General features: G+C 40.1%; 1 protein-coding gene and 1 long non-coding RNA gene across 5 annotated transcripts in view; one reads left to right on the top strand and one right to left on the bottom strand.

Annotated features, from left to right (window-relative positions):
* Window positions 1-2,190: 2,190 nt before the first annotated feature.
* On the bottom strand, window positions 2,191-25,596 carry RIPK1 (receptor interacting serine/threonine kinase 1). Of its 4 annotated transcripts, none has more exons than XM_030265433.4 (12): window positions 25,453-25,596; window positions 20,812-21,023; window positions 18,962-19,115; window positions 17,900-18,037; window positions 15,329-15,557; window positions 14,369-14,518; window positions 13,153-13,229; window positions 10,039-10,129; window positions 7,179-7,736; window positions 5,608-5,679; window positions 3,633-3,797; window positions 2,191-2,967 (listed from the first exon to the last, which is right to left on the bottom strand). In XM_030265433.4, the coding sequence occupies exons 2-12, from the start codon at window positions 20,961-20,963 to the stop codon at window positions 2,681-2,683; spliced, it is 2,073 nt and encodes a 690-aa protein (XP_030121293.4). In that variant the 5' UTR covers window positions 20,964-21,023; window positions 25,453-25,596; the 3' UTR covers window positions 2,191-2,680. The 4 variants fall into 4 exon arrangements, with proteins under 4 accessions (XP_030121293.4, XP_030121294.4, XP_072780198.1 ...); XM_030265434.4 differs by having other exon boundaries at window positions 24,798-25,589; XM_072924097.1 differs by having other exon boundaries at window positions 24,962-25,589.
* A 187-nt stretch (window positions 25,597-25,783) lies between these two features.
* LOC140682313 (uncharacterized) overlaps window positions 25,784-27,550 on the top strand; it is a 51,555-nt gene continuing 49,788 nt past the window's right edge. Inside the window, exon 1 of the long non-coding RNA XR_012053861.1 lies at window positions 25,784-26,801. This is a non-coding gene — a long non-coding RNA (uncharacterized lncRNA). The remainder of the gene's footprint in view (window positions 26,802-27,550) is intronic.

The raw sequence follows: 27,550 nt of genomic DNA, 5'->3' as shown, positions 1-27,550 counted from the left end.
GCCCTTGAGGCTGTTAGCTTGCAAGTTTGATGTGAAATTTCTCTTCTGTCCTTTCTCTCCTTTTGTTTTGCCATGAAAGGTATAAGATCTATGTCATAATGCATCACTCTCTTTCATCTTTGTCCCCATTATTTTCCTGCATTTTTTTATCTCTTGTGAAAGGTTGCTTTTAAAAAATCAACTCCATCCTTAATATTTTTTTTCTTTTTTTTTGAGCAGGGGGAGAAGGGTATGGGGTGGTAGATTAAATGAGCAATCCAGTAAATTAGTATTAGCTTTTCTCACTCTTCCATACTTAATATTTCTGTAAATTTTTAGGTTGAGGAGAACACTAACTTTTTGTTGGACCTCTTGTACACCATTTGCTTTTACATTTCACCTAGTTAACCTTGTATTGAGACTTATAGCTTTGATTTCAATTATAGCTATCTTAAGAAACAAGACCAGTCTTAATTAAGAGATAATAAGAAGACCCACAGACTCCCTAGGTAGTTTATCCCAGTAGTTCATCATCCTTATGATTGAATATGTATTCTAATTTGGCATGCCTGACTGCTGCTTTCAGGCATTGTGTCCTGCTATGTGGTTTTCCACAATATGCTAAAGGACTTGTAGTACTTTAGCCCGTCTGCCCAGGAAGCTGAATCCTCTCTGTGATTGAGTTGTGCAAGGGCTGTAGTGAAGGAGTTTGTCTCTAGGTGAGTTTAGTTTTGTTCTGTATCATCTACAGTGTCACATGAACTATAAGCACTAGACTAGAACTGAACTTGATAAGCACCAAAGCTAAAATGACCTTCATCTTCCAAGTCCTGCATTAAAGATCTAGGACTGCCCTATGCCTAAGTCTTGCTCTAAAATGCTTCATGTTTGTGCTCTGCATCTCTGTTCTTGTTTCAGAAAATAAGGTCCAGACTTGCTTTAATAAGAGCAAATGAAGCATTTAATGTAGGCCCATTAAATGATCACCATTCATTCTGTGTACCAAATAATTCAAAAATCTCATGACTGAAAAAATGCATATTGTTTAAATAAAGACTGCAGATATGGAAGACTTTAAAAACCAAGGGGGGCGGAGGAATTGATGTAGCAATGCAGTGCAACCAGCGTTAACAAAACATAAATGGACTTTGTGATCTGTTCAGGGATCTGTTTAAAGAACTAACACAGTAACTGCTGTCTGTAGCTCTGTGGACTGACACAGAGAAGACACCCCAAACCCCCATCTCTCTGTTTAAAGAATAATTTTTCTTTTTCTGGGATGTGTATGCGTATTATATTAGACAGATAAACCACATCATTATATTGTACTCAAGAGTTTATAGAAAATTTAGCATGTTGCTAAGTCAAAACTGTAAGGCAATGCAATAAATTTTAAGTAGGTTTAAAGATGCTTGCTTTGATTACAGTTTCATTTTGCTTCCACTGAAATGGTGGGTGCTGTATCAAGGAGCAGAAATCCATTGTAACTGCACTCCATTAAGTTATTAACTCTTTTTTGACAGTTAAAATTAATAATTATGAACACCTAGTGCTCTACGTACAGCTTAAACAATTACCTGCTCCAAAACATCTGCCTGAAATATCTGTAAACCTGATGGAACAGGAGGCATTGTCCATCATAAGAAGAGTTCGGCATAATTCTTCGGACAAAAAACTTTAAGTAATTCTTCTTTCATAGATACTGCACACTAAGATTATGTCAATTTGAGGAAGTCAGAGTGACAAGGAACACCTCCAGGCACTGCGATATCATCACCTGAACTACAGAGCTGTTCCAGTGTTCCCCAGAAACAACCTGAGTGCTGTGAAACAGTATTTGCACAACATTTTGGAGGATTAAAGAATGTGCTATTCTGGCAGCAGGCTGCAGCATGCCAGTTTAACCTCAGCATCTAGTAACATTTCAAGGCACATTTAACTTACTAATATAAATGCAGCCTAAGAGATTCAGAATGTAGTGACACTGTGCCCTCAGAGCAGGCAGGAAACTTGGGTCTTCAGTCAAGAGGTAATAAGGCATCTTTCCCTTCCCAAAACTCTTGTATTCTTGAGATTTTAATTTGGATTGCATACTGATTTAACTTATTTTTTCATTATTTCATAAAGCAGATGAGACTTTTACCCTGGAAAATCTTTTCTACCAAATGATGTAAAAGTCTAATGCAACATTATAAAATACCAATTACAGACTTTTAAAGCCAGAAATAGATTTTGCTTTTATTTATGCTGCTGTTCTGCATAATTCTATACATCTATATTTAATAAAAATTATAAAAATATTTGAAAAGCATTATTGACTTGGACCAGTCAAATACTAGCATGATAAGTATTGGCACTTTTGGTAAAATATAAGGGTTGATTTTGGTTTCTATACAAGTTTTTCAGGCAATAGGTCGATCTTCAGAACTGAACAAGACTACCAACATGTTTCAAGATTAGAATGTAAAAATTTTGTGTAATGCATTCTCCTTGAATTGATATTTGTCTTGCATTTTGTTGTTGTTATCTTTGGGCAATTGTTCTATTTGGAAGGAAGATGCTTTATTTTTATCCTTTGGAAGATGAAATGCTGTGACGTGAACTTTTTGATTTATTGCAGCTATTAACTAGTTGGTAAAAAAATAGGTTCCAAAAAGTCTGTGCAAAAAGGAGAACTCTAGAAAGTCTGTTCTCAGTAAACTTATTCTTCCTGGATTTGCATCAAACTCCTAAGGAGATCAAGTCTTCGGCAGCCAACAAGGGCCTTGGCGAGTTTTCCAACTGTAGCACCTTTGGCGCCTTCCCTCATTACCCACTTGAGGAGCATTTGGTAAACTTTTTCTTTTAGTCCATCTCGTTCATAGTCATGATCAATTTCATCAATCTCAGGATCACCGAAGCCCAGTTTCCGAGCACAGTGCTTCCACTGCTTAGCCAGATTTTCTCTCACTAGATTCAAATGCTTTTCTGTCAGGACAGTAGTATTGTCTGCAAAAAGAAGAGTGTAAGAAAATGGCATCATTCAACAGTTTTTCTGTTCCTTTCGCTCCCTCTCTCCTGTCCTCCCCCAGCTACTTATTGGTAATATCTAGAGACAGAATCTTAGTGATGCAATCAGAAGTGGATTTCATGGAGGCAGCATAACCCAGTGATGGCAGGCAAGAAATGTCCAGACAGCACATGTGTAGTCACAGGTCAGTTGCTGGATTTGCTCTTTGATCTGAAGCTATCATAGGTTGTCACTTAATCCTGCAAGATTGAAAAAACCCTTTCTAGAGTTCTTAAAGAATTGTATATGTTTGATATTCTGAAACACAAATGTTACTTAGGAATACACAGAGATAGTTTAATTCAGTATTGACCAATGAAAATAAAGTACATTTCAAAATTGTCCCACTTCTATCTGAATGAAGTTGTCATGGCTCTTGCTTACGCGGTTTAACTTTTAGTTTTCCGTGTGTCGTGTCAGGCACTGGACTCTATGATCTGCACGGGTCCATTCCAACTCAGGATATTCTACGATCTAAACTAGAAGTCAGGTGAGGATCTCTATCTGCTTCTACTAGTGTGAGTGTTTTATACATTCCAAACCAAATGATTCTCAGGTAACTATATGGGGTGAATACATGAAAACTAGGGAGTATTTCTCTTACCAAATACACCTGCTGCTTCATAATGAGTATAAATGTCTTCCATAGAAACAGAATAAGTGCTGACATGTGGATTCTGCTCTTCAATTTTCATATGATTGTAGGATCCAATCTGAATTCCAGAGCTGTTACTTATGTTGTACTTGATTGAATCATCTGTATAGGGAACTTTAACACAAATTTACAAACAACAGCATAAGTTTCAAATGTCAAGAAGTAACATAAGGAGGAAAAAGTTCTACTAATAAGGGGGGGTGATATTCATTGCACTTGATGTAGAAATAACCATTTACTGGCAACTGTGCTGTGAGTGCATTTTCACTATGCAGTGTCATGCCAGTGTACTTTAGTGAAAATCCAGTCTATTTTACAACAGAGTGCCGCAACCAAGTTGATAGTTACTAGACTCTAAATAATGTTCTCTGTGCCTTGGGAATGCATAGTAGCAGTCTGGCTTTCTGCTGCCTAACAGCTTCAGGAGGACAGCCTTGACTCGAATGTTCTTTTTGTTTAAATTTTAAAGCCTCACTTCTGCCTCTCAGCTTTCCTTTTCATAGATGTAAGTACAGGTTGACAGTTATGAGTTCTGAGTTCTGTGACACTACAGCAAATTGTTTCTTGTTGCTCATAAAATATGATTAGTAAAACACATAATTTGATCTTTTGTTTACTGTTGCCTGATTGCCACATGCAGCATGAAGCTAAGTCACTATTCATTTTAGGTGATGTCAGTTTTCTGTTCTCTTGACAGTATTGTCTGAACTCTGCTTCGATAATTATCCACTAAACATTCTAACTCTAACATTTAAACTCTAGTTTAAATGGTGACTCTCACAACCTATGTCTAAAATTGAAGTACAGATACTTAAAATGATACACCAAGCTCTGTATTTAATCACCTGGAATCATAGCTACAGCCTTGTTACACACTCAATTGCCATGTGAAGTGTGAAAATCTATAGTTATATAAAAAAAAAAAATCTAAGTATATTTAATATATGCTAACCTGGGACTGCAAGTCAGAAATATTATATGTATGTATGATTAGACTGATGAAGTTGCAAAAAAGGAATGCATTTTATCATGTCGCATAACATCATTACTTCTACTCATAACATTATGATTTCTGTATTTTTTAAGAGCCAGAGGACTCAGGAAGCACATCATATTTGTATTTAAAAATATCAAGAAACCTCATGTTTGCTATGTTCTTATCTGCCAACAAAATGAATTTAGCGTAAGATATGAGAACATATACATATAATTGATATTACAGTATTAACAGGAAAACTTACTATGCTTATAAATCTCCTTTCCCAAGCCTTTACACTTCGCTGCTTCTCAGGCTTGGGTCATCATTTAAGAGGTGCAGAGTCAAGAAGACAGAAAGCTCTTTCAAGTTTTCTTTGTAGTGCTGACCACTTAGAAACTGGACAACCCTTTGAAAGGGTTTATTAAAGAATTCAGAGTGCCCCAAGCAACACAGCTTTAAGGAGCATATATTAACAACTCCTGAAAGATATTACATGATTTTAGGGGTTCAAGTGAGTAGAACTGTAGAGACCTGTCCCTCAATGAAGGCTGATCAGCACAAAGCTTGTAGCTAGAAATCTGTATTAAAATGCAGAGCAAGACAGGACAAAGTATCCCAAATGTGTGTGTGGTTCCAGAGCTGGGCAGAGTGACAGCAACTTGAAGTTTAATCTAAGGAAGTGATTAGTTTAGGTGTACAGGAGATCTTGCAGTGCTTTCATATTTTTAAAGTTCCTACATTAAAAAATATGTTGTCCTCGATTTATCAAATACACATTTAATGGTGTGTTTAGGTCCTGCTAGAGACAGGAATTAGTTTTACCTACTGATACTGAAAACTGGTTAGAGGTATTAAGCAATAACAGGAATTATTTCAAGTTCCTGGAGTTTTTTGCTTTACTGGTTAGGATGCAAGGCACGGCCTGTTGGCTACCAGGGCACTTACCTGGGTTTACTCTGGGTGCACTAGTATGGTAGGCAAACGTTCCCCTTGTGAAAGAAGTGGAATCCCTGTAACCTGTAGAAAGAGGAAAAAAAACCCAAAGAAATGCAAAAAGCATTATGTAAATAGAAAAGCAGATATACTTAACAATGACTGCCATATTTGTAACAGTGTGAGTATACAGTGCTCTTACATACAGAGATGAGAAGCTTTTTAATTAGCAGCATTGTGTCTTGTTGAATAACTCTTAATTTAAGCAATGATCTTATTGAGGTTTTGCTGAGTTGCTAATAACCTTAACCATCCTTGGATCTCAGTGAGGACAATGGGCTTCCATATGGGTGTAGGAATACCTGGAAGCATGGGATCACAGCACACTGCAGTTATAGACTGAGTTGCACGTATGAGGTATTCAAACTGGCAAATTCCAGACTCCCTAGTGTGAGTTTTTGGATGCTCACAGATGAGCTCTGAAACTCATACTGGGGCAGCAAGAACAGATGGATTACAGCCACCCAACAAGTCAGTGAGGAACTGAAATGCAGCTCTTGTGCACCTCAGTCTGGTATCTGCTACACTATTTCACATAGCCTTCCTATAATACATGTTTTCCTTATTTCTTTCAAACAGAAGGTTTTCCTTTATTAGCGATGTTGAAAATTTTAATGTCTGCCTTATGACATGACAGCCCTTGGATTCATTTCTGTAAGTAAATGCACATAAACAACTAATCACAGCCTCTGCATTAATAATTTAATAGAATAACACCTTTGTGGAATTCTAGTAAATAACTAGGCATTTTCTTGTGAGATGACCTGGAAAATAACATCATGCTAAAAATATTCAAGAGTTGGAGCAGGCATCTCATGCTGTCTTTAGTTCCTCAAAGTTGTATCTTGTAGGTCTCCAGTTACCATTTTTGTAACTTTATTTTGTTAATGCCCAATATTCTCTTCCTTCTTGGTCTTCATACCTTTCTACTCCATGGCTTACCAGCAAACACCAACAGAAGCTCTCTCTCAGCACAAGGCAGAGCTCCCTGGAGAAACCAGGTACAAATCTTAGCTCCTTGCTGGCTCCCTAGGTTCAGGAGTCTCTCAGCTTGCTGCAAGTCAAGCTAAAAAATACCCATCTATTTTCTGAAATGCTACAAGTGTTGTTTCTGCACAAGCAGAACCTATGGTATGAATGTTACGGTTTTGAGAGTCAAAGATCTCAGCTTTCCTAGAATGACTGGTAGCAGCTCCTGGCTTTGGGAGCTGCTTTGGCAGTACTTGCTGTCTTTTCTTCCTTGGCTGGTAGCTGTAGAGTCAGCTGTTGGGTCTCACGCTCTTCTGTTACACTGATGCTTTAGAACTAGTTCATTTGAAATTGGCAGCTTGACATCAGTGAAAGCAGCATAATGAAGTCAGAGCTAGAGTGTTTTAACTTTGAGTAAACAAAGAGAACTTAATGAAATAAATTCACCCTTTCTATATTACAGATCAGCCTGCAATAAGCAGGTTGTTCGATGAGCTAAATAGAGGAAAAATGTGTTTTCATAAACATAGGTGTTGGAGAAAGAGGAATCTCACCTGTATCTGTGTCTGAATTCTTTGAATTCCAGTTTATGTTGGTCTGTGATTTCACATTTTGTCCAGATTCCAGCACAGGAGGTTTATTTACGATAGAGTTACTGGCTGAACATAATCCAGAGGCATCTACTGGCTTTCCTGTTGGAGGACACTTGGGATTGGGCCTGTAAAAAACATCTACGTTTCCCCATTTTGGTGTTGTTGCAGCTGGCCACAAATATGGATTAGTGTTTGATCCTGTCTTCTCAGCTCTTGGATACATGTTACTCAGTTGAGAAGTAGGGGATGGCTTTGCAAATGGATCGCAGGAAACTCTCCGTCTCCTTTCCTCCTCTAGCATTTCAGGACTGTGCACCACAGGTGGAACTGCTTTATCCATCCGGCTCCCAAACGCGTGGTAGTTGTATTCATGCTGAAGTTTTCTTTCCAGATTATCAGGAGGTGCAAATGAGGTCTCACAGCTCTCAACGGGCTGGTTCTCAGGGGAGGCAGCAAACAGGGCTTTGTTGACCTCACTGGTCATGGGACCTTGAGAGCTGTGTAGAGAATTAGGCTGATCTGAAAGGGAAGAACATTAAATGTTTGAAAACATTCAAATGCAAGTATTTAACTTGTTGCAATGATAGTAAGATCTATTAACCTACTTTATTATTATTGTATATCTAAAAGGTTTAAATAAAACATTACTTCCAGCATAATACATTCTATAAAATAAAACATACCTTTACTGACAAGTAGAACAGATTTTTATCTAGGAAGTACAGGTTTGTTTAAGTTATCAGTGTTCAAATCTCAGTATCTTGAGTAGTGTAAGAATTCACTGGGTACTCTGCTTGTATTGATATCAAGTTTTCTACCATTGAAACAAACAGTCCTGGAGGCCTTTGTAAGATCTGATTTACTGGTTTGTCTCCTCTGGCATTAATTGGAGTTTGATCAGTGCAAAACTGAGGTGTAACAGGATGGAAAATAATGGCACTGTAATAACAGATAGAATTTCATACAGCACAAATAATTAGTCATTAAAATATTATTTTAAAATGATTATGTAAAGTGTTCTGTCTGGGTATTTCATGATGAATACTCTTCCAAAGAATACATTTTTACAAGTAATGTCTACCAGATAAAATAGTGTGTGTCATCGATACCTTTCAACGTAATTCTCAGTAGCGAACGAAGCTCTACTTCAGAATTGAGCTAGATGGAGTTATAATCTGTATGATGCTAGAAGTAATGTCTACCAGATAAAATAGTGTGTGTCATCGATACCTTTCAACGTAATTCTCAGTAGCAAATGAAGCTCTACTTGAGAATTGAGCTAGATGGAGTTATAATCTGTATGATGCTGTAGCACTCCAAGACTAAATAAGAAGCATAAAAATCTGTTTGTTACTACTTGTAATTATTTTTTTAAGGGTAGGACTACAGATGCTTTCTTAAAGTTCTGAAAGCTTCAGACTTTTCTAGAAAATATCATACATTGCTTGAAGCAAGGGAAACTTACAGAGCACTGTAAAACTGGAATAAAGTGTATCTATGCACTTCTATTTAGCTCAGATAATGCTAGTGAACTGGGTTCCTCCCCCTCCGCCCCAAATTACATTACTTTAGTCCATATTAGGCAGGACCAAAACTAGTTCCTTTGAATGGCTGTATATTCAGTCAGACTTGCTCTGCTTGTTTTGCTACCACTGCTAGAGAGGGAATGGGAGGAATGACTAATACAGAAATAAACCCATCCAAAGTGACGGCTCTTAGCAATTCAGTATTAGCATAAACTATATGGCATCTGCTCTCAAGGGCAAGCTTGAGATGTATGAACAGATCTTGTAGGATGCCTTTCACTACCACTGTCTGAGTGATGCCTATTGACTAGAGAAACCCCTGCCTTTGACTGACAGGCTGGCAAGATGGCATCTTTCTGCAGTGGAGATTCACAACAAAGTCCTTTATACTTAAAACAAGAGAGCATCTGCAATCTGCAGCAGTCTTACACAATTCTTTCTGCACAGAAAATGTAACTACACTCACTTTTGAACACAGCAGTGGAGCTGCTCTAAGTCCATCAGTTCTACTGAGGAAGAGCTGTGGGAAACGTAGCTTTGGGGAAGATTTATTAGTTGCATGTTATAGTTTAACATTACTAATTTAATAATGTCTTAGATAACTCAGCAGAATTTTATTTCTACTAGATTTTTTATTATTTCTTTTAAATCAATCTTGCAAATAAGATCCTGTGTCCTCTGACATTAAGAAATCTTGGTAAGAAAATTCCAGATACACTACTACACAACTCTATCATATTAGATATATTATCACATAGTAGAGAGCCAGCTCTATAAAATCACAAAACATGCAACTCATCCAAGATTTCATGAAGGTATGAGAGAAAAGAGAGAAACCTATCTACTAGTGTTCCTCGGATTCCTTAGAGAGCAAAGTCCTAAACAAAGGAATAGTTTACAATTATGTACCTTGGTCATATTCAGAGCATTCATAAGAAAAGATGGAGGGAGAAAATGAAAAGTCTTAATGAAATTAAAGCCTACAAACCAAGCAGTTGGCATGACTAAAAAGATGAGCAGAAAGATCAAGTACGAAAAGTAATTATCAAAGTGACCACTGTAAAAGCTTAATGTTGAACAAAATTTTTGGCATGGAATAAAAACCGTAAGCGTGTAGAAGGAGATGGAAATTGTAACTGTGACTTCTGGGAGCAAATAACATCTCAGTGATTACAATTCTTTCTGAGGTGCTGAACAACTGAGTCTCTTGATAACCCTTAATGGTAAGGTTACTTGCTTTGTACACAACTTTATCTTTGGCAAATAAACAGAGTAATTATATGCTAGTGGCTTACCTACTTGACCATTGCTGGTATCTTCTGGTACAGCGTCTATTTCAAGGGATTCCATGCTATCCAGCAGTTCATTTGTCTCAGGCCACATTTTCTGCATGTGAGAAAGAACAAATGATCACATTACAGGCAAAAGCTTAAAAATAGGTATACCTGTAGAGTATGAAACAGCACAGCTTCACTGTGAAGTGACCTGGATGAACAGATTCTGTGAATCTCTGGGAGAAGATCCCATAGTCTTTCAGACAGCACAGCTTGACAGGAAATACCCATTGCTTTGCTATAGGTGGGAAAAATCTTTTCTTCAATGCAGGGAGGGAGGACTGCAGTATAACTGCAGTATATAATACTCTGAGTTGGCCAAACAATACCCTTGCCTACGTGAATGTGACCTTAAAGCAGAGTGGCTCTGGATTGTCTGACTTGTATTTAATAGCCAGACTCTGGCAAGCAATCTTGGTGAGGGGATGATGCTGAGGTGAAGGTAGCAAACATGCATCCTGTTCTGTGGATCTATATTTAATAAGTTCATTCATCATCAGGGAAGAAGAGGTGAGAAATAATTAACATTCAGGTATAGGCACATTGACTTTTGTGAAGATTATTACAAATGAGGAATTTAGAGTAAATTTTCAGAAAGAAGCACTGCAATTTCCTTTCTATAACCCTCATCATCACTTAACTAGAATGAAGGCCAAATCTACTCCTGTTCTACTCTTTTGATGCTCCCATTATTCAGGCTTTGCTGGAAGTAATTTTTTTATTAACCTGGAAAAATTATTTCTCAACTTCCCCAAGTGCTGCTTACTCACAAAATAATTTCCAAAAATAGAGTTTGTGTTAGTGTTTCTTTTTTTTCCAATTAAACCCAATAAGTAATTTTACAGATTAAAAACCAACAATTCCTACCTATCTCTTCCCAAAAAATCTACTTCCCTCCAATACCAAAAAGTAACATTCTAACACACATTACAACCATTGTTCCTTAGATTTTACTTGAGTAATGGAATTGTTTGAACAGAGAGGTTGAAGAAAATGACTTCTGGTCCCTTTCAACCTCAACCATTCTGTGATTCTGTGATCGTTTTAGTTAGGAGGCTTCCATGATTGTTGGGCAGGAGCAGGGAGGCTATGCCCAAACTCTCTGAGCCATGTTGCTACTAAAGCTCTACTAATAATTCACATAGTGACCTGCCCTGGATCCACTTTTCACAATCTGTGCCCTGATTGTAATGGATGTTTTCCTTCCTGAGAAAGGAATAAACTCACAGCCCATTTCCTAAATAGTCATTTTGTCCCTATGATATGAGAGGTGTATCTGCAGAGAGCTAATGCATGTAGTAAAATTTGCCATGGTCCAGATTTGGAGCTGCTGTCATAAATTAGACATATATACAGTTCATATTGGGAGTTTGATCAAATAAATCCAAGAAATCTGTTTAATCAGTTTCATTTTGTAAAACTCTGTTGCTTCTTGGAACAGTTACCAGTGCTTTGTAAACAGCACATGAAATGAGTAATTTTAATTTCCACAACTGAAGACTTGGTGAGAAGGAAGCACTTAAAAAAATGTGAAAGAACGGTTTTACAAGGAAGTTTGTTTTGTTGTTTTTCCTTAGTTAAGAATACTGTCTGTATTGTCTGTGAGTGAAGTCTATATAATCAAGTGCTTAAATTCATAGTATCTGTGATAAAAAGGTTACATTATCAGCCCAGTTGTTCAAGAAGTTCTGATTCTCTTATTTTCAGTCAGGAAATTATTCTTTTAATCACAGTTTTAAAACTTACAGCGAAAAAGGTAAGAGAAACCAACTTGGACCCTCAGGAAAACTATCTGAATTTTAACTTTTACCTGTTAATATTACCATGGAATAGCTTCCTGGCCTCAAGCAGGCTGAGACTCATTAGACACTGCCTGAAAGCAGGGCAAAAATTACCAAGAATTGTATGAAATTACTTTAAATCGGATTCTGCCATTTCTGAATTGATAGGAATAACTTTTTATTTCATGAGTGAGACTTAGTGGATATATGAGGAGCTTTTGCAAAATATCACCATGGAATCAGCGTGCCCCTCAAGTGGAAACAGACCTTGGGCCCACCTCCTGCTCAAAACAGGGTCGCTTATGGGATCAGACTTGGTAGTTCAGAGCTTTGTGCAGTCAGGTTTAAAAACCTCTAATGAGCATGACTGGACAACCTCTTTAGGTAACTTGTGCCACTGCTCTGCTCTCCTTAGAGGGAAAAGTTTTGGGTTTTTTTCATTTCACTCTTACATCCAAGTTTAAATCTCTCTTGTTTTCATATTTGTCGTTTTTCTCTAGTCCTCACACAATGTGCTGCTGTGAAGAGCTTGGCTCTGTCTTCTCAAACTCTTCACATGTAGGGGCAGGTTGCTTTGTCCTCCAAAGCCATTGCATGTCTGGGCAGAAGTAGTCCCATCTCCTATTAGGACTAACAAGGTCTGAGCAGATCTGCTGCCTGTGACACTGCTGGTGCTAGGCAGGCTGTGGCTAGTGCCCAGGCTGCTGCTCTCCACCACCCTCAGGTTCTTCTTGGCAGTGCCACTCCCCGGCTGGGCAGCCCCTGGCTGGCATTGAAGCCAGGGGTTATTTAATCCCAGGCACAACACATGCCTCTTGTGCTTTCTGAATTTCGCAAGGTTTCTGTCACCACATTACTCCAGCCTGCAGCTTCAGCCTTATCCCTGTGACTGTATTGACTAGTCCTTCTAGTTTGGTGTACACTGTGTTCATCACTTCTGTCACGTCACTGACACAGGAGTAAACCAGGTCAGGTCCCAGCTCCCTGCACTCCTGCAGCTGCTTCTGGCCTGCAGGTGAAGTAGGACCCATCAACTGCTTTCCTCTGGGACTCGCTATCCAACCTGTTTTCATCTGCTCATCCAGACAGCAACATCTGAACTTGAATACAAGAGTAGTTTGGGAGACAGTTTTGAAAACCTTCTGAAGGTTGAGATAAATGACATGCACTGCTCTGCCCTCATTCACAAATCCAGCCATTTTATCACAACAGGAAATCATATCAGTCAAGAATCAGTGTTGAAGTGGCAGAATCTGGCCATAATTAGGGCAGGGACGAATGTTAAGCTACTCACTTTTAAATTCTTCAGGTCATCTTCAATATTTTTTCCTAGATTTTCATAGTAAAATGGCTTGTATCTTTCACTGATTTCTGCAAAAATAAAAGAACTAAGTGAAAACGGTTTTCAAAGGAAAGTAAAAGTGACTTGTACTGTTAACAATCTTGATGGAAAAGGAAGAAGAATGAAGACTTCTAGCATGTCAGAAACAAGAAAGGTATACATACATTTGTAATTTCTTCACATGGTACATTTAGTCTCAAACAGTAACAAGAACAGGATGACTTCTAGGGATTTGTTGTTGTTGTATTGCTTTTTAGGGTGAAATCTATCTATGATCAGTAGTTGAGAGCATATTTCCTTGCATATGGGAAAATTAGAAGCTAAGATCCAATACAAGTATAAACTTAATCTATTAGCAGTAGATTATATAAGTTTAAATGGAGTTAGTAGGTGGGTTCCTCATGGGATACACATTTCCTGTGAGCATTTAAGTACATGTCTGCTGTATACAAAGCTGTTGATGCTTCTGTCTAAATACAAACCTCAGTTTCCCATTATTTGTTGGGGTCTTTTTTGAGGGTTGGGCTTTTTTCTTCCTCTTTTTGTTGTTTTGTGGTTTTCTGGGTTGCTGGGTTTTTTTAGTTTTTTTTTGTTTGGTTGGTGGTTTTTTTGGCACTATGTATTGAAGCAGAAAGAAGAGACAATGAGATCTAGAATTTTTATTTATTTGCTCTTAGTCCTTCCCAGACCATTCAGCCAAAACTTCTACTGATTGGAAGTGTTTTGGCATCTGACCATATGAAAGGATAATTAGCTATCAAAGTCAGTCACGTTGCTCATGGAAGGATAACTAGGACAGCTTTTGAATCTAGAGTATTTTGAATAGGATATTTTCTCAGTCATGGTCAAGATATACTAAATCCCTTGATATTAGTTTTATGTAAATTTCAGCAATAAGATTATACTATGCTGAAAAGAAATTATCAGGGATAAAGTGTCTTAATTAGCTAAATTCACTTACTAAGATTTCTCAAATCTGCAAATGCTGGATCAGATCGCATTTTTGGCCATAGTACGGTGAGCATGCTTTACAGAACATGTGCATGGCTATTTCAGTTTTCAAAAAAAAACCCACCTTACTTCAAGAAGAAAATCCTCAGGTTTGTTTTGTGGCATTATAAGCTATCAATGGACACAAACCAATACAAATCCTAAAGTAATGTCTTACCTGCAAAGGTTGGACGTTTCTCTGAATCTTCATCCCAGCATTGCTTCATTAAGTCAATAACTTCCACTGGACATTTATCAGTGATCTCCTTTATGTCTGGTCTGTTTCCATTCATGATGCCAAAGCAAATCTGGGTTTCATTTATACCATCTGAAAGATAAAATTTCCTATCAGGTTCTGCTCATGGGTTTTGCTACCTTCCCATAGGTAAAAGAAACAATGAAGTGGCTCCCTGTGTGTTTGTGGTATGTAAAACATAATTTCAAAGAGGTCCAGGTTACAGCTACAGAATCCACTGCTCTGACTTCCATGGGTTAGAGACTTATTTTTAAGATTAATGGATTCACTTTTATACGTAAGACATGCACAGTGTGAGTAAAGGCGACAGATGTACCTCTCTAGAACCTGCTTCTCAGATGCATCAGCTCTGCATTAATATGAACACAAAGATGGCCACACAGGCAACATTTAGCCATTTAAATAGCAAAAAATCCATTCAAAATTATAAACATGTTACTCTGGAATTCCACAGTTGGCTCCTACTGTTCTACATAAGCCCATTGTGCATGTTGAGAAATCAGCACCACACAGCTGCGAATCAGAAATGTGAAATCATTCTCATTTCCAAGTGTAACTAGTCCCCCTCAGGAAACAGTGTCCATCAAAGTTTCCATCTTGGCCCACCTGAGGTTTGCCTACTTTCTGCCACCAAGTCTGGTTTGTGCCCACACCATGTAGTAGTGAATAGATTCAGCTTATGGCTGCATTTCATTCAGATGTTCTTGTCTATGCTTAGAAGTCAGGAATGATGCAACTAATTCCTCTGACTGGCCAAGAGGTGTCAAACCAGTGCAATTCTAGGCCAGAGGTGATGCAATCTACTAATCTTAATTTTATAACATTAAATGATTAATATTTGTAACTTATTTTCCTGATAGCATGCTTTGGGAAGTAACGTACTTTCGTATGGCTCTTTGTTAGCAAAAATTGCCCAGATCACAATGCCAAAGCTGTAAACATCTGATTTCTCCACTGGTTTAGCATTAACACAGCGTAAATGCTCTGGGGCCATATAGAAAAGAGTCCCAGCATTGTTCTGGTAAGTGTTCTTCATTTGCTTCTGTCGGCCAATTTCTTCTTGGGTCAGCCTACTCCAGCTCTTAAAGGAGGCAACACCAAGATCTGCAATCTGAAAAATGAGACACATCAGAACTAGCGCTGTAATGAAGAGGAGATAAACAAGTATTGCATTCAGTGCTCAATTTTAGCCAGTCTTAATACAAATCTAATAACTTATCTAAAAACTAAATAGTAAACAAAATACAACTTAAGAAAGGAAAACAAATTATTTTGGGTTTTTTTTGGTTTTCTTTGTTTGGTTGGTTTGGTTTTGTTCTAAATAAAGTATCACTGCCAATTGGGAGCCATTAGGCTGAACTTTTTTTATTAATTGTGGAACACTTGCACAACGTGAGGATAGAAGAAATTGGTTTCACTCATATTGGCAATCATATTTGGGGTCTGCTTGCAGTGCTCAAGGGACAACAGAAGATTCATAGGAGAAGAATCTAAGATTCAAACCTTAGAATCAATCTATGAGATGGGCAGATATGCCTCCTCCCTCACTGCCCTTTCCATTCAGATTCCATTTAACTCAACCATCTTAGATCTTCCTTCAGAAAAGGGAAAGAAGAGGATCTAAAATGGTGTGATATGTGTGACAAAGAGACATGGAAAAGAATAGCATGGAATAGGTTAAAGCAGAGATACCTGGGTACTGTGTGCTTGACAATGTGATATTATTGAAACTTTAGGATGCAGTTTTGCAACTAGACTAATAACTGGTGATGATGAAAGTAATCCTTCCCTCCTCTTCCACAGTCTCCTATTTTGTGTTCCCTCTGCTCCTCTTGTTCCAGCACTGACACTTACCTGGGAAGACCCAGTGCAAGGCAGTCAAGCAGCTTGCTGAACCAAGTGCTCCCCAACAGAAGGACAGTACTGTCAACAAGATAAATGGTAATCTACTGGCTTGGCTTCCTAAATCAAGACAGGCTATTCACATTAGCACCAGTACTAACACAAAGGAACAGGAGGTCAACAGGAGAGGAAGCTGAAAGAAAATGGGCCTGTCTCCCTTGGCCATAGAGAGCTGTCAAACAGAGTCATGTAACATAACTCAATTACTTCAGATAAAAGTGAGATGACACCTTGCCTCACTTCTAACTCACTTTTTTCTATGGTTGCCTCTAACCAGCTTATTTTTCCTCTTGAATTTCTGAAGCCTTGGGCTACATTTAGAGGTTGTGTATTCAGAGGAAAATCAAAGCAACATTCAGCTAAGGAAAGCAGTAGTCCAGGTTAATGTCTACAAGTGAGAGGAGGTCTAGTGATAGAGAAGGATATGACATATATCTTTCTACATTTACAATTTCCTGGAACAGCTATTTTCCTTTCTAATTATTGACAATGTTAGACACATTCAAGCAGATAGATTGTACAACAGCTGCCTTAAATTATACTTTTGATCAAGCTGCTTGAGGAAGTCTTATCTGATTCTGAATTTGATCCCATGTTCTAGATCAGTTTGTCATGAAATGTGATGATAGCCTAATTTGGTCCTGTCCATATAAGCGAGCTGAAACCAAACTCCCCATACAATTTACATTTAAAGCAGATAATAATTAGGTTTTTATTTTTGGAAAATAAAAAAATTTGTAATTCTTACCTGCAAGCTGGTCTTACTGCACTTGCTACTATGTTAACCTTGTCGAAGAACTTCTCACTAATTTATGTGTGAGAAATAGAAAATGACAGAGTTCTCTTCACAGAAATTTATTCTATAGTTTCAAACTGTAATGGGGTCATTATTTCAACAACTCACCTTGACCAGAGACAGGATATTTGATGAGGACTGATGCAAATTCCCCTCAGGTTTATTCCAAAATAGCCTCTATATTTATGTGTCTTGATCCAAAACCCCACTGAAGTTAATAAAAGGGCTTTGGAATAGGCTTATAAACCATTCTTTGAAGCAGTATCCTGATGGGGCTTTTTGTAGCTCCTGGATGTCATTTTAAAATGAAGACTAAGGGAAAAGAGGGATACAGAAGAGGAGAAGATAACAGACAAAAGAAAGAAAAGAATAAAAAAAGGAAGTGAAGGCAGGAGGAGAAATTACAGCAATAAAGGACAAAAGACATAATACATAAAAAATTCTATTTTGTTTCAAATGCCGTATTAATATTTTTTTCATTTAATTGTTATGTTATTTACAGCTTGTTAATTCTCAATAACATTGTTTTTTAATGCCCTCAGTGGTTTTCTTTTCACAGTTGGAGGAATACTGTGCAAATCTCAGACTCAGAGGTTGTTATAGGCCACCATAATTCAGCGACTCAGGGAACACTCTCAGTGATACCTCACTAAACTACAAAGGCATTCATCTACCAATTCCACCAGGAACTCTAACCAGCACCGCTGTGGTGGGTTATTCGACCCAAATCATCAACCTTCTCCATCCACACTTACCTTAATATGGAAGTCTCTGTCCACAAGGATGTTTTCTGGTTTTAGGTCTTTGTGTACAAAGCCCTGCTCATGCAGATAAAGCATCCCCTCTGTGATTTCCAGCACGAAACGCCCTCTCACTGACAAAGGTACCGAGATCTAAAAGAAAGAATAAGAACTGCCATCTATTAAAAAATTCAACTACAACAATCAAATTAAAACTCAGTCTTTAAAAAAATTGCTCAGTCTCAAGGGTACCTCTGCTTAAGCTATTTTAAGAAAAACCTGCATCACCAGTGGGTTGAGGGAGGTGATTGTCGCACTCAGCTCCACTGGTATGGCCTGACCTTTAATACTGTGTGCAGTTTTGGCCACAATTTAAGAAAGATGTAAAGCCATAAGAGAGTCTCCACAGGAAGGCACAAAGATGGTGAAGAATTTGGGGGGAAGCCATATGAGGAAGGGCTGAGGTCACTTGGTCTGCTCAGCCTGAGGGAGACTGAGGGGATACCTCATTATGGTCTACAGCTTCCTCATGATGGGAAGTGGAGGGACTGGCACTGATCTCTTCTCTCTGGTGGTCGGTGATAGGGCCTGTCGGAATGGCACAAAGCTGGATTAGGCGAGGTTTAGGTTGGATATTAGGGGAAGATTCTTTGCCCAGAGGGTGGTTGTGATTTTTGGGGTTGTCCTGTGCAAGTTGGATTTGATGATCTTTCAAGGTCCCTTCCAACTAGGAATATTCTATGGTTCTAAGGTCCTTCTTGGATTGACATTTTGGCAGTAAAATAATTCTAGAGTCACTCCATATTTACAAGCACTTGTACATATTTAGCAAATTCTCCACTTATCTCTACAGCCCCTCTAGAACTTTTTAATCTGTTATTGGTTTGCTCCTCTGTGATACACAGAAAAGCCACTGTCATTGTCTGCTGTCCCTAGAGAAGGCAGTGTTGCCACTGGCTTTTTAATACAAAAAGAAGAGTAAGAAATTAAAGACTCCATTCTCTGGATATGGCAGTAACATCCTGTCCCTTTCAACCAGCCCACCAACCCTAAGGGATGAAGTAATTGACTGCTCACATTCCGTAGCACTTTCATCATGTTCCCCCGGTCCACATACTCCATCACAAGCGAGTAGTTTCCGTCTTCCAAAATGACACCAAGTAGCTTTACCACACGGTCATGCTGCAGTCTGCGCATAATCCTACCTTCTTCAAGAAGGGAAACATTGTACCTGTAAAACACAAATTACACTGAATTTAGGTGCCAGCCTAGAAATAACAAAAGGATGAAAATCGCACTGATTCATGATGAAAACCATGGTCAAAAATGTCAACATCCCTACAACAAGATTAACCGTACCTTCAGCTGCTTTTGAATTGATACAGATTTGTTCATGCCAGGTTATATTCCCTAAGATTCTGCTCAAATGCCTTACACAGAGACTGTCTGCTCAGTCTGATTTTAAGGCCTGCTTTTCAGAAACTGCATAAGAATTCTTCTTGTAGGTAGCAGTAGATGTGCAAATATTTAAACTGGGGTGAGAGCTGGGCAGAGCTGAATGAGCCTTGGAACAAGAAGGATCAGGATCCACATCCACTCCACTACTTCTGGTACAGGAAACATATAGAGGTCTTGTTTCCAAAGGGCTTCATGTTCAAAATTGATATCTTACAAGGGAGCCACACACATACTAAATGATGACAGTATTTGCTAACAATTACTGGTTTAACAATTACCTCGGCCTCAGTACAGCCCATCAATAATCACAGGTACATAGCTGGGAGCTCACTAAAGGTCTTAAAAATGGATAGTATCCATTACATAATGAATAGAAGGGCTGGTATTTTTATTATTGTTCTTGTTCTAGTCATCAGACTGAAGGATGTAAGAAAATTTCAAAACAATACTGCTTGCTAATGCTTTCCTACCCTCTGAGGTAAAAGGAAACTGCTTTCTCCATCTGCGCTCTGTGTTACTAGAGAAGAAACTGGTTGTTTTGTTTGCATTAGGCTCAGTTTAAAAATTTGCTAAATACTTATGGTTCAGTATTTTAAGAAATAACAAATTTATGAACCCATGTAACGAAAAAATAAAAACACAAACACAAAAATACACTTGGCAGGCTTGTCCATTTTAACTGTAGTCATCCCAAACTGTCATTGTAGGCTGCAAACTTTGAGAATCTCTTAATTTGCTTTCTACCAGCAAAATTAAAATTCAGTTTATTTATTTATCATAACCCAAAGTAGAAAAAACATGGAATTTTGTCTCTCTCTAGTGGATAACTTATGGGAGAGTTTTAGGATTGTTATGGCTGTGAGGTAGTAGAACTGCAATGTGACCTGAATCCACTGAAATCAACAGCTAATTCAATCTTTGAATTAAATCAGTGGGCTCGGCTCACTCTGCTCTTTCTCAAGGGAGAGAGGGTCACATTCATGGTATTAACACACAGGAGGTTGGAGTCCTGCTGATAATTTATGTGCATTTAGTTCCTAGGGACACCTACAGTTGGATAATTTCATTGAAAACATATCTGCAAGTCTGAAAATATCGTTGGCCACTACTGAAAATATCAGTATGGCCACTGAGTTCCTGCATTTCCTTAAATGTGGTCACTGAGTTCCTGCATTTCCTTAAGTGTGCAAGAGTCCTCATGACTTTTAACAATTCATGATAGTGCTCACCTTGTAACAAAGACCATGAACTTTACTGCAATGATGAGTTAAATTAAAAAAGTTGTCTCAAGAGGGAAAAAACAAGAAAATTTGCAGGACAGCTGTTAGTATTGTTTTCTTTTCCCCACATAAAGGATCACCAGAAGCCAAAGACCTGAAATTATTACACTCCCTTTAGGTTTATCTTAATTGAATTTAGAGGACTTAGACTAACTGAAGTGAAAATCAGAACTGAGATCTCTAACTTACTCAGTGCGCTGTGGTCCTGTATACACTTTTTTTAATACTACATATCCATGTTTCTTGTGAACACATAAAGAAATTGTTCCAAATCCTCCAGCATCTAGTTGCTTTTTTTCAAGCAAATCCTTGGTGTTCATGTGGATGTCTTCCAGTGACATGGCTGCAGTCTTTGTGGCTTAGCAATTAAAACAAAATCAAGCACCCTTGTGCTTCTGGACCTGCAGTATAAAGGAAAAAAAAATAAGTGTAATTGAAAGCATTTAGCTGTTCCACTAAATAAGTGTACATTTAAGGAGTGGGACAGAAACATAAACTCTCATGACCCTTATGAATGCTCAGCTGGAAGCCAAAAATGCTGTGGTTCTCACAGAATCAAACCTTAAGATTTATCCTGTCAACTCACTACAGTTATAATCAGTTGATGTAAAATAATTTCTTCACCTGAGGATCTCAAAGTGCTGTATGGATAAATAGATTTTATCCATACAATATGCAGTAGATCAGTACTGTCCCTACGCTTCATATGTGCAAAATCCAAACCCCAGAAAAACCAAGAGCCACGGTCCCAAAGGCAGGTAGTGCCTAATGATTATCTTGTATCTTGTTTTCTGAATTGCCTGAACATGGGCCTGTCATGTGCCCAGATTCCCTCATAACCCTAAACTACCTTTTAGGCACCTTTGCAAACCTAGCTTTAAAGGGTTTGCTTAAAGCTTAAACCAAACAACCTAATGGAGGGTGAAATGAAGGACTCAGCTTCTATGGGAAACTTATTTGCACAAGAACTCAAGATGACAAGTGCTAGGAAGGAATAGGTATAGCAACTTCTCCTCTGCCCATTAAAAAGAAGAGGAACAAAGAAATTATGAAGGCTTATAGTAACTCCTAAGTGCATCAAGACACAAAGAGAGTTTGGGGGATCCTATGAAATGGGCAAGTAATAGGTAAGTAATTAGTTGCGGTAAGTAACAGATAAGTAATAGGTAAGTAATAGGTAGGTAAACACAAGTGGGTGCCAGAATTATTATAATCCTTTGGTAATGCTGTGATACTCTCTTGCATAACATGCTTCCCAGGCTAGACAGCCCCTGCCTTCAGCAAAGACAGCAAGCTGCTTTGCTAGCATTGGTGCAAGCCAACAAGCTCTGCTTCCCCCCCACCCTCACTAAGTTTTTAACTTAAGTGCCTTACATCAGGTAAAGAAAGAGTTTGCTAAGAAAAGACAAAGTCCAAGAGACTGGCAGCACTGTTCGTTTTCCACTTATCCTGGGTAACTACAACATAGACACAGATAGAGGGGGCTGGGAGAAAGGCATCACCTCTAAGTGCAACTATCAGCAACAGTAGATGGGCTCTCATTTGGGTAACTAAGAGCTCTAACTTGTGTAGCAAAGGGACTCCCAAGCTTTCCCAGATCAAAAAATGACTGCTAACTCCTGCAAACTACCGTGCATTTGTATCATCCAATCTCTAATTGAAAAGACTGCTTAATGTTGTTGTGAACATCGCTGCAGCCTAATTTTGACTGCCTCATTACCACAGCCTCTTTGGGGAGCCTGGGATCTAGGGATTTAGTGTGTGTGGAATGTAGGTAGCTGAGGGAAGACAGACGTTTCAGTGCTGAGTTGGAAATGGTCTGATCAGTTCAATACTGACAAACCAAAACAGGGTTTTGTTAATAAGTTAATTTTTTAAAAAATAAATGAATTGTGCCTGTAGAGGAGATAGAGCAAGAGCTTTCTTTTCAAAGTACATATAGAGACTCTACGGGCCGTCATAGTACAGATAGGGAACAACCTCCCTACACCCAGAGCAGTGTCCTCTCTTCAGAGTTTTCTGCTTTGGCTTTACAGACTTCAAAAATATGCAGGCTTTGTTTTGCTGCAGTGCTAGCCTGCATTATGAGCACAGGCCTGAGGACATGGCTGCATTCATTTAGTAAGAAGGTAAGTCCTGCAATGTGTAATAATGATTAGAGGAAATTGTTCTTTTTTTTTTTTTGTGGTTGTTTTTGTTTTTTTGTGGGCTTTGTTTGTTTGTTTTGGGGTGTTTGTTTTGTTTTAAATTCCTTTACAGTCAATCAAACAGATAACAAATTACTCATAGCAGGGCCATTGCTGCTTTCATAGCTGAGCTTTCATCTCCCTGGAAGTTTCTGGTGATGGTTGTCTGGATTTGTTAGTGTGGTCATACTGACTTTTGTGCAGATGGGGTGGATGTCACATGTACAAGAGCCTAAATTCAATCATGAGAGTCAAACATGGCATAAAATAATATCTTGCTTCTTTAACTGGGTCTCCCTTCTAAGAATATGTTTGAAGTCACTTATGTGTATTAATTTTTCCATGCTAACAGCAATTAAGCATCTAGGTAGTAGTTATAAGACTTGCGTGTGTAGATGTGTACTTTCGAATGGCAAATCTCTAAAGTCGTATTGATATCGCTGATAGCTTGGGACTGCCATTGAGTACCATATAACCTGGCAAAAAAATATCTCTGCCCAAAACTGCAACAAATGCAGAACCTTGTTCCTATTTACAATGTTAATTACCTGTTCCTTCCAACCAAGCCACATGCTCAAAAGTCTTGGAAATACAAAAGAAGTAATAACTTCTAAAATCATAGTGTCTGTTGATGCTAGCTGGGTAACATTCAAGAAGAGGGAAGTTTTTTATTAGATGGGAGGGAACCTTCCCCCTTGGCATGGAAAGATGCTACTGCTTTTTTTTTTTTTTTTGGTGCTCTTATTAAGTAATGAGGTACTCTGAATAGAAGCTCTCTGATCTAATTACTTATTTCAAACCCAGAGTTTTGGGGAACTTTTCATAGAATGAATATCACAGGAAAACAATGTCTAGTCAGGCTTTAAAGCAAAGACTACTTATTCTATTTAACATGAGATATTGGCTTATGATAGCTTGAAATGTCAAATTATAAAAAAACAAGGATGGAAGCTCAAAGACTCAGGTTCACTCCAACCTTACTGCTTCTTATTGAAATACAGGGTAATTGATATTATCCTCAATACTAAGGACACACCGATTCATGCATTATGTATCTGTGGTTAAGATAATAGAAATTTTGTAGTTTAATTTAGAAGCTATGCATACTTCTAGTGGTTAATTTATGTTCTGTGAAGTAGCTGTCATCTGTATACTTGATTAATTTTAAAGCAGTTCTTCCTGCATACTATTCTGAACATTTGTATTCGGTTGGGTTCATATTTACCAAGTACCAACATGTGTTATGAAAATTTTGAATACCAGTTGCTAGAAGATAGGAATTTATGTCCACCAGTATGACTGGTGTTCTTTAGAAGAGGATAGAACTGTGCTAAATGGGTTTGTGGCATTGTTCTTTTTAACACCATGGTTATGTCCTCTCCACTAACGCCTAAAGGGCATATAAATTCAGAAGAATCATAACCTGGACATCAGGTCATCATGTCATATTCCTAATCACTGTTCAAAAGTGCTTTGCTCAGTTCTAACTGCATCTGATCTGATGCAGTTACAAATCTGTAATGATGTGACCTGCCTGGTTAAGGAGGAGTGCTGAGCACATTAGCACAGTAATATGAAAAAACACAGAACCTTTGTAGTTTAATGATGCTTCCAGCACCTAAGTTTCTTAAGAAGTGCTACAAACTTTAATTGGAGAAAATTAGCACCTTTAGAAGCAGCAAAACTCAGTGGCCACTGAGTTATCAGTCAGTAATGGAACGGAATAAAGAACAGAAGCCAAAGCTGGTATTCCCAAATGACCAACAGGAGATAAATAGAAGGGTTGCTGTAGCTGCTAATAAAAATATTGCTTCTGTCAATGATGTTTCAAAATAGGGTAGCTCAGATCTGTTGCTGTAAATGTCATAACCCACTCCATCTAAACCTTTCCCTTCTGCTCAGATTTTTCAGCGGATGCATCTTTTCATTAAGGAATGATTCCCCCCCCCCCTTTTTTTTTTTTCCTCTTGGAAATAGCAAAGAAAATACCTGTGTCAAATCGTCAACAGGTTACAGACAGGATTCTGTGGGAAAGGGAGGAGAAGCCAATGCGAGGGAAACAAAGGTGTTATGCAACACGAGTTTTCACAGGAGCAGAGGCAGCGTGGGAAGAGGAAAGGATGGGATCTGTGTATGGGATCTGTAGCCAGTACCCGTGCAAAGGTGTTGCAGTCGGTTCTGGTCACAAAAGTGAGCATTCCATATGGGCATCGGGAAAGGCTGTCTCGGCTGCGGCGCTGGGCCGTAGCTGTCGGAGACGGGCGCCACAGGCGCTGCCACTCGCGCGGCCAGAAGCGTCTGCTCGCCGGGGAGCCGGGACGCCCAAACGCGGGGCTGCTCTGGCCTAGTTCCTCGTCGGCCCATCTGCCATACCGCCCTTCTCCTCCCGCCGGCTTCCTGCCGCCGCGCCCGCCTCCTCTCCGCGTATCGCGCCCTCGCCCAGCGCTTCCCGCTCCCCGTGCCCAGGAGCCCCTGCACGGCGGTGCGGGAGGGGACGGGGCGACGCACCGAGGCCGGGCCATCTCACCTCGGAACCCGTCACACCCCTTCGCACCCTCCCCCGCGGGGTCGCCACCGTGGTTTCGGTTTTGGTGCAGCAGCGCGGCCTCGTCCAGCTGCCCCCTCTCCGGAGCTCCTGCCTTACCGTGCTCTGGCCTCTGAGAATCCTGCCGCTTCCCCGGGGGCCGCTGGCAATGGGGTTCGCCCCCAGCGCCCCTTAGGTCATACCTCGGTCCCGGAGCAGGAGGAGGCGGAGCGAAGGAGGCGGCTCGGAAGACTCGAAGCGGCGCGGGAGCCGCCCAGTGACTGCGTAAGTGCCCGGGCTCTCTGCGATCGGCGCCGCACGGCGGCTCAATCACTGCCCCGCCTCTCTGGGCACTACCATACTTGCCAAGAAGTGACTTTGTCGCTTCCTCATCTCTCTGGGCACCCTGATCATTGCCGCCAGAAAAATCTCTCACTGCCTGAGATCTCTGGGCGCTACGATCCACGAGTCACACCTTGGCTTTGTCCCTGCCTGAGCTTTCTGAGCAATGCGGTCGGTGCCACGCGATGGTTTTATCACTGCCTCAGCTCTCTGGGCACTCCGATCCGTGCTACACCGTGACTCTGTCGCCGCTTCGGCCCTCCGGGCCCTCCGATCGGTGTCGGCAGAGAATCTTTCAGTGCCTGAGCTCTGAGCATTGTGATCGGTGCCACACGAGAATGTGTCACGGCCTGAGCTCTCTATGTATTACGATCATTGCCACGCCGTGACTGTCACCTGTCGAGCTCTCTGGTAACGACGATCGCTGCAATACCCTGCCTCTGTCACCTGTCGAGCTGTCTGGGCACTGCGATCTGTGCCACACGGTACCTCTGTCGTCTGTCGACCTGTCTGGGCACAGTGATCGGTGGCACACGATGACTGTGGCACTAGCTCGAGCTCTCTATGCAAACTGATCGGTGGCATAGCCTGACTCTGTCAGCCACCGTGTGGCTGTGTCGCTGCTCGACCTCTCTGGGCAGTGCGATCGGTGCCAAACCGTGACTTTGTCCCTGCCTGAGCTCTCTGGAGACTGCGCTGCCCCCGCTCCGCGCTGCTGCCTTGCCGTGCTCTGGCCTCTGAGAATCCTGACGCTTCTCCGGGGGCCGCTGGCAATGGGGTTCACCCCAAGCGCCCCTTAAATTATGCCTCGGTCCCGGAGCAGGGGCGGAGCGAAGGAGGCGGCTCGGAAGACTCGAAGCGGCGCGGGTGCCGCCCACTGACTGCATTAAGCGCTTTAGCGCTCTAAGAAATGCGATCGGTGCCGCCACAGAATCTGTCCCTGCCTGGGCTCTCTGGGCACTGCAATTGGTGGTACACAGGCTCTATCCCTGCCTCAGCTCTGTGGACACTATATTTTTCCCAAGAAGTGACTTCATAGATTCCTGAGCTGTCTGGGCACACCAGTTGCTCCTACCCTGGTGGCCCTGTCACTGCTTCAACCTTCATCAGCCTCTTCTGGATGTCAGGTATGTAGTTAATACAGCTTCTTTACAGAAGGGCCTTCCCTTTGCCATTCATCTTTGAAAAGTTTGGTGATAATGAGTATCTAATATCTTTACCATGATCTTTCCCATTCTTGAGAACTGTTGCATTCCCTATGTTGCTTTCAAGTGGCAGTTGACAGAAGAGCAGCAGCATATCAACGTGGTAGGGCAGCATCAGCCCACAACTATGTTTTAAAATTTTTCCTTTGATGGTCAGCAATGCAATATAGGAGCTCCTAAACCATACATCTACCCTTATCTGCTCTTCCACTGTCTGCTTTGTGCCTTGTGTTGGCCCACAAGTGCATCTGCTGGGAGCAGGGTCTCCTCCCTTCCGGCTTTCTGGAAGGTGTCGCATGGAAGAGACAGGTGGGACACAGAACGATGCGGGCGGCCCTGGGTTTGGAGAGATAGGACAGCCTTGGTGATCACTTTCAAGGAGATCTTTTCTCTCTGAGTATGAAACTGACCTATGATGGGCAAACTGAATATACAACTTCTTTCTAGAATTTTGCAAAAAAGAAAAAAAAAGAAAAAGAAGAAAAATGGAAGTTGAAAGTGGAATGAGAGGAATTGGTGCAGGACCAGCACGTTCCTGTTTTCCACCCATGCTGGATTAGCTGGTATTGAGACAGAACTGGAGTTTAATGCTCCGACAGCTCCTGATGCAAGGGCTGATCACATTTACTGTAAAGAGGAGACTCAGGACCAAATGCTGAATTGTCACACTG

The sequence above is a fragment of the Taeniopygia guttata genome, chromosome 2 (assembly GCF_048771995.1).
Source record: "Taeniopygia guttata chromosome 2, bTaeGut7.mat, whole genome shotgun sequence".
Classification (NCBI taxonomy): domain Eukaryota; kingdom Metazoa; phylum Chordata; class Aves; order Passeriformes; family Estrildidae; genus Taeniopygia; species Taeniopygia guttata.
Note: the sequence above shows the minus strand (reverse complement) of the source record. Positions and strands in the feature narration are given on the sequence as shown.

What these genes read in the sequence shown, in the direction of transcription:
- RIPK1 (XM_030265433.4), bottom strand. Translation starts at nt 20,963, where the DNA reads ATGTCACTGGAAGACATCCACATGAACACCAAGGATTTGCTTGAAAAA. An exon ending in TACCAGCAATGGTCAAGTAG is followed by an intron (nt 7,737 to 10,038) that starts GTAAGCCACTAG and finishes CTTCCCTTTCAG; the next exon opens with ATCAGCCTAATTCTCTACAC. An exon ending in TGAAGCAGCAGGTGTATTTG is followed by an intron (nt 2,968 to 3,632) that starts GTAAGAGAAATA and finishes TTCTTTTTGCAG; the next exon opens with ACAATACTACTGTCCTGACA.